The 7,355-nt window shown below is 28.4% G+C and overlaps 1 protein-coding gene across 1 annotated transcript; it reads left to right on the top strand.

Annotated features, from left to right (window-relative positions):
* Window positions 1-1,451: 1,451 nt before the first annotated feature.
* On the top strand, window positions 1,452-6,046 carry LOC123654600 (cuticle protein 19-like). Its single transcript, XM_045590496.1, has 4 exons — window positions 1,452-1,512; window positions 3,990-4,136; window positions 5,035-5,131; window positions 5,680-6,046. Exons 1-4 carry the CDS (start codon window positions 1,498-1,500, stop codon window positions 5,838-5,840), a joined length of 420 nt encoding a protein of 139 aa, XP_045446452.1. The 5' UTR covers window positions 1,452-1,497; the 3' UTR covers window positions 5,841-6,046.
* The last annotated feature ends 1,309 nt before the right edge of the window (window positions 6,047-7,355 follow it).

Below are 7,355 nucleotides of genomic sequence, written 5' to 3' on the forward strand. Positions count from 1 at the left end.
TGTTTACTTCATTCCATACTTTTTTGGCTACAATTAAAGTCGATGATGACCACATACTACAATGGAACGCTCTCCACAATGGAACTCTTATTTCATGGAAAAACTACATAATTTGACTACAACTGGATCCGGACAGTGACTGCAACACACCGCCAATCGCAAATTTATATGAAGATATGAATTTAGGAGATTAGAATTTTTTGAGAACCTTGTGATCTTCCTCTGATAAAACATTAATGATTTAAATTTTTGTTTCTAAAAGGGGGCTTTATTATTATTTATCATTTTAGGAAAGATTAAAAAAAGGAGCTTAGTATCTGCTACACTACATGACCTTAAAATGTAAAATAAAATATAGTAAACTTTCCTTAAGCAAGGAATATTCAAGGTATGATCTTAAAACGTGAAGTGATGCAAGCTACTTTAATAGTTGATAATTGGCTCATTTAATGCGACCCGTGAATAGGTAAACTAGTGCAGATGAACAAAAATGATACAAGAGATCGAGAGCCTTAATTTTTAATACTAGCAACTTGGAGCATAGTTAAGAATTACAATAAATTTTAATAGAAATAATCTGATAAACATTTAGTAAACAAAAAGAAAGGGACAAAATATAGTTTACTGGTCTAAAAGAAGTTCACGCAAAATTTTACACTTCTAGCAGACATTACAGTCTAACAAAATTTTTGAAAACTGAATCAAAAACAATAAAATAATTCATGGTGTAGTGGTAACTGAGGGACTATTTACCCTACATTTTAATTATTTAATTTTTTTATGATACTAATTTATCAATCTGACAAATTGTCTTATAGAGAAACAAATGTTTTTTTTTGTAACTTTAGATAAGTAAAAATGTGTGTTCTCATCAATAATTTAATGTGCAATTATTGCATTTCACTTTTTAACTAAAATTTAAATTACAATAATAATAATATTAAATTTATCGCCTTCATTGCTTTATATTTGCCGTTTGTGCAAATAATAACTACAAGATATATAGAAATATACCTGCGATAATTATTAACAACAGTAGAATACAAGTAACAATATTGTTTTACATATTGTTATTATTATAAAGTAATACCATAAGTTTTATCACAAAGCAAAGCTACGTGTAACGGTAATCTTTGTAAGGAATTTTATTTTTATATAACATTTTATTTTACACATTTTGAGCAAACTTGGAAAAAAGCAGAAAAATATCGGTATATAAATGATAAAGATATTGGCAAACACAAAAAAAAGATATACACAAACAAATGATCAGTGAGACCCTTTTTGTTGCTCATAGATAAGGATTTACGATGTACATAACATTTTTTTTAAATAGAGCACTAATACCCAAATTCCCTAAAGGTATTGTCTAAAACAGTCGTATCACGCACATGCGCCAAGGTGGTGCAACCCGCAGCCTGATATAAATACTGGGGCACTGAACATCAAACGTACCAGTTCTATTGTTAGTGTCGCGGAAGAGGAATAAGTGATAAAATGCGTGGACTCCAAGTAAGTATGGGTATTTGAAGAGTATTTTAAGTGGGTACTTAAGTTCAATCTAAACATTTATGTACTTACTTAGTATTAGGAAAATATTTTTATTGATGATTACATTTCAATTTTCACAAATAGAATAGTGTTATTTATTGTTTAATTTTTAGTCATTAATTTTTAGTGTATTTTAAAGTTCATATGAAAATAATTTATAATACACCAAAATAGTGTCATTGAAAATTAAAAAAAAAATTAACATTTTTAAAGTACGTAGTTTCTAAAACTTAAAACGCTTAACTTAAAACGCTTCAACTATACCTTTTACATATCAGTTTTAAAACAAAAAATATTGCAATTTTAGAAAACTAGTTTCAAACTTCAAAGGCACAAGACCCAATATCCCGTTAAATCCGGCCAAGATATAAAATTTTATCTGTCTTTTACTATAAAATATACAAACATAAAAATGTACAACTACAAAATAATATAAAGTCCGCTTACAATAAGAATGTTCATTATAATAATTACATTTGTTTGAGCAATCATTACAGTAATTATCTAACACGACTCAAGGGATAAGTTTTACATGAGCCTTGGGGAATGCACTTTATTTATTATTATGTGTTAATTATGTAATCAATACAAAACAAACGTAATTGTCCTATATTTAATGTTGCTAGCATACATCAGTTATGTATCAATTAAGAAAGGAAACAATAATTAATGAAATGTTTAAGTTTAAGATTTGTAAGTCAAAAAAAGCAATTATAAAGCCTACACCTATAACCTTTTTTTACAAAAATAAATTTTTTATACTAGTGTTTTAGTTTGTACGTTAAAATGTGTTATAAAACTATTTCAGCTTGTGTAAAGACTTGCTAGCTGCAAAAATAACCTAATTTATAACTGCACTTAATAACCAATATTCGTAATATGATATTTTCGAAAATTCTAGAAGCCAAAAAATAAATTACATGTTTATAAATTTTAACAGAGTTTCTTTGGAATTACTTAGAATATTTGGAAGCTTGCTCCGGTATATTAATTTTAATTTTATATCTATACGTAAGGGTCAGCGTATTTTTTAATGCATCACTTCAATTACATTTTCATAGTGAATACTAGCGACCCGCTCCGGCTTCGCACGGGTATAAAATATAATTATAGACTATGTTATTCACTGAAAAAATGATTAAAATCGATCCAGTAGTTTTGATTTATTCATTACTGCCCGCACGCGTTAACTTTAGAATAAAAGCCGGCCGGAACCGCCGCAAACACTGCGTTCCGCAATTTTCAAATCTGTAATATCTTCGAAAATATTCATTTAAATCATCTGCTGTATAGGACCATATTAAATCAAAACTGTATTTAAGGTATTTAATTAGATAAGGATTAATGCTGTATTGGTTAAAATCGCTTCGAAATTTAGCCATTATTTCTCGTAAAAAGTAAATGACAAAAAAATGTTATTGTGGGATATCCATAAGAGATAGACATATACCATAGCGGAGTTTTCTGTAGACCTTTTCAATGTGTATAATACTTAGTACATTATTTTGATAAATCTCGTAGGATTCAGGCTGCGTTTGCAATGTAAGCAGAAAAAATGTAATTATTTACGACATCACATTAGAAACCTCAATAAATAACAGTTTTCTCAACTATTTAATGGATGTTATTATACATATAAACCTTCCTTTTCAATCACTCTATCTACTAAAAAAAACTGCATCAAAATCCGTTGCGTAGTTTTAAAGACTTAAGGCTACATAGGGACATAGGGACAGAGAAAGCGACTTTGTTTTATACTATGTAGTGATTCGCTAAGATAGACGTAACTACAATTACAACATTTAGGTGTGTTGTGTTAAAAATCACTTATTGTATCATAAGCAGTTATTATTGAAGCGTGTATAAGCGGAAATTATACAATTTATCATATATTAGTATGATACTTCCTGTATTTGTTTTTACGATATCCATTGTTTCTCGATATGGTAATATGTCAGATTTAAATTAAACCTATTCACAGCATGCATTGTTGGTTTTTGTCTCATGGCGGATAATTTCCATAGGTCCTTGAATAGAACATTACTAAAATTTTATTAAAAAATAATATTATTTTACTTACATATTATGATTACTTCACGTGTAATAGAAATTGTTGTTATCATTATCATTCTTGTATTATGGACACTTGTACTAATTTAATTTAAAATTTTATGAGTAGAAAAAATTGTTCACTTCACTTTTTGTTAAAGAAATTATGCTATTCGCGTTTAAAAAAATGCAAAAAATACATTTAATATTTCAATGTATTTTTTGCATTTTAAATTAAAAAAAAAAATAAAGTAAGAATGAGATGTAGAGAAGTAGTCAAAAAATATATATTTATATACTCCACTTTTGGCGGATTTAAAAAAAAAAATGTATTTCTGTCAGCATTATATGGAAAGAATAACATTTTCATTTCCGTCCTTTTCTTTCAGGTTTGTTTATTATTGGCTTTATGCGCTGCAGTCAAAACAGGGTACATAGGTTACACTACTAATAACTATGGAGGCTACAAGGTTTATCCTGCTTATGTTGTTCATGGACACAGTGGATACACCGGAGGCCTTCATGAAGAATATAATGTAATTGGTCACATTTATTTGCAGCTATTATCTATAAGTCTGGTCATTTATTTTTTAAAATGTATGTCATTTTTTTTTTTTTTTTTTTAGTAACTAAACATATATTTTACTATATTTCTTATTATATTATACCGGAATTAAATTACGTTTATTTTTCATAAATTCACCTATTTATTAAAAGAAAGACATAATATCCATAATTCAGATTGCATCATCAAGACAAAATAATATCTGATATTTTATTTATACTGTTATTATTAGAAATATCATTAATTATCTTGCGCTACTATGACAATGTTCTTCAGAATTGTTTATTTATTTTATTCATTTATTACATTCATTGAATTTTATTCATTCACTGTCATTTCTTCAAAAGAAACAAACCATATCAAGTTTAGTCTCCGTGACGTCCCAGTTTACGACACACCATCAATGTATGTCATTTGTATTGTCATTGCGGTTGTGACGTGACTTAGGAAATTGCACATATTAAATGACTAGTCTATTACTTATTAAACACCCGAATGTAACGGTAATAGATAAAATTTGTCAATAGATTGCTAAAGTCTCAATTACCTACGAAGAAATAATTTTGTACTATATACTATACGTACTTAACACTAGTAAACTACTAATGTGCTCGACTCGGATCTCGTTGATGTCTTTGATATGGGGAATTTAATTATTTTGTATGTTAAGTAAATAAAGGTACTATAACACTAGTAGTAATGGTAATAAATATACCAAAACTTTTTGCTATGAAAGAAAAAGGGAAGGTATTTTCATTTAGTCTTAAAAGTTATCTCCATACGTAAATTTAATTTTGTTATTTAATAATATGTATAAAGAATATCATCAATACTACGCTAAAGATTAATTTGCTTTTTATATTTTTCAGGCGTATCCTAAATATGCCTACGATTATTCAGTAAACGACCCCCACACCGGTGACCATAAAACACAGTGGGAGACCCGTGATGGGGACGTTGTTAAAGGTAAGATCTTTATTAATTTAACTACTTTATAGCTGAAGAGCTTAGAATATGTAAATATTAACATTATGGTAACAATAAGCTAGCATTTTAGTAACCTTGAGTAGGTTCTTAAATTTCAAAAAAAAAAATCTCAGCTAAAAAGGAAATCATTTTGACAAAACCTTCAAACCCAAGGGAAAATAGTCATATACCTAGCATGATAGAGTTATGTATTCCGCTTTTGTCTTAATGGCATTAGATACTACTGGCACTGGAACTTATATAGACGGTTAAATTGAATTTAAAATACAAAACAAACATTTGTAGTAAGGTCTGCCCATTCTTAGACCTTATAAAGTGTGACAAAAGCGAGTTTATGTAAAATTGTGATATTGCTCTGTCTGACATATTATTTCTTAAGGTTTGTAGAGTTATAAAAGGCTACATTCAGGTTTCATTTTTCTTATAATTATTTTTAATTTATTTATTTGACAAAAATACGTCATGTGAAAGTTATGGATTAATTAAAAGCATTCTTTAAAATTTACAATATTCTATTTACTTTCTAGGCGCCTACTCTTTTGTTGAGGCAGACGGCACAACTCGTATAGTGGAGTACACAGCTGACAAACACAATGGTTTCAATGCGGTTGTCAAGCGAATAGGCCACGCTCGCCATCCTCAAGTTAACAAATACTATAATGGAGCTGGACATTATGTATACCATTAAATGATATTATAATGTTATGAAGTATATTTAAATGGACAAATTTATGACAGCACGGCACAAGCAACTGTGATAGTATTGAAAACTAATACTGTAAATATTTAATATTTTGAACGGTATCACAAATTGTTTTTGTACCTTTATATAAGCTACAAAATAGCCAATAATTTATTTTATTGTTTAAAAATGAAATATACAATTTTAAGATAGTTCAGATTTTTTTTTATGAAGCAACTTTATAAAACCCAAATTTTTATAACTATATATACATATATATATATATATATATTTTATGTCTAACGATTAAACAACATACGCCTTATATCACTATAAAGCAAATATGTACAAAGTAGCTGTAGCGGAGACTTCGTTCGCAAAGGCGATTATTTTTTGCTAAATAATCAGCTTCGTAGTTTTGATGAATGTTATGGAAATGTTAGTCTAAAATCAAAAGTATACGATCTGTGAATTATGACTTAAATTTTCAACTTTAAATTAAAATTTTAAACAAGCAAGCTTACGATTTTTTTGTTAGTTTAAAAAATGTAATTCTTAAAATCAGCCAACTGATTAAATTTTTTTTATCATGCCTTAGGCTAATTAATGATCAAATAAGTACTATCTTCAATTAATTTTACATCTCTCATATCATTATCCCTACTAATATTATAAATGTGAGTGTATGTTTTTTAACCGACTTCCAAAAAAGGAGGAGGTTCTCAATTCGACTGTATTTTTTTTTTTTTTATGTATGTTACATCAGAACTTTTGACTGGGTGGAGCGATTTCGACAAATTTTCTTTTAATCGAAAGGTGGTGTGTGCCAATTCCCATTTAAATTTATTTGAGATCTAACAAATACTTTTCGAGCTATATCTAATAATGCGTTTTTACTTGACGCTTTTTTCGTCGACCTACGTTGTATTATACCACATAACTTTCTACTGGTTGTACCGATTTTGATAATTCTTTTTTGTTGGAAAGGAAATATTCCAAGTTTAATACCATGATAAGGAAACTAGGATCTGATGATGGGATCCCAGAGAAATTGATGGAAATTCTTGAAAATCCGTAATAACTTTTTACTGGGTGTACCGATTTTGATAATTTTTAATTTAATCGAAAGCTGATGTTTGTCATGTAGTCACATATAAATTTTATTGAGATCTGATAACCACTTTTTGAGTAATCTTTGATAACGCGCAGTTACTTGACTATTTTTTCATCGATCTACGTTGTACTACTCGTCGATGTAATTGAAGTCGGTTTTTTTTCGTTTGCGAGCAAACACAATTATTACGCTTTCACGTGAAAACTACTGAACCGATCATTATGAAACTTTGTACACATATTTTTGGACACTATACGTATAGTATTGTCTCCATTATGGTATAGTAAAGTATACTATACTATACTATAATGGAGACAATACGATACTTTTTATTTAAAAAAATACAATGTGGGTGAACTGCGTGTAAAAGCTAGTATCCTATAATTTCCAAAAGAACTGTCATTGGG

Source organism: Melitaea cinxia, chromosome 6 (genome assembly GCF_905220565.1).
Source record: "Melitaea cinxia chromosome 6, ilMelCinx1.1, whole genome shotgun sequence".
In the NCBI taxonomy this organism is placed as follows: Eukaryota; Metazoa; Arthropoda; class Insecta; order Lepidoptera; family Nymphalidae; genus Melitaea; species Melitaea cinxia.

Bases quoted from the DNA above. Each gene is read 5' to 3' on its own strand.
- LOC123654600 (XM_045590496.1), top strand. The intron at 4,137-5,034 runs GTAATTGGTCAC...TATATTTTTCAG, and splicing joins GCCTTCATGAAGAATATAAT to GCGTATCCTAAATATGCCTA. The intron at 5,132-5,679 runs GTAAGATCTTTA...TTTACTTTCTAG, and splicing joins TGATGGGGACGTTGTTAAAG to GCGCCTACTCTTTTGTTGAG.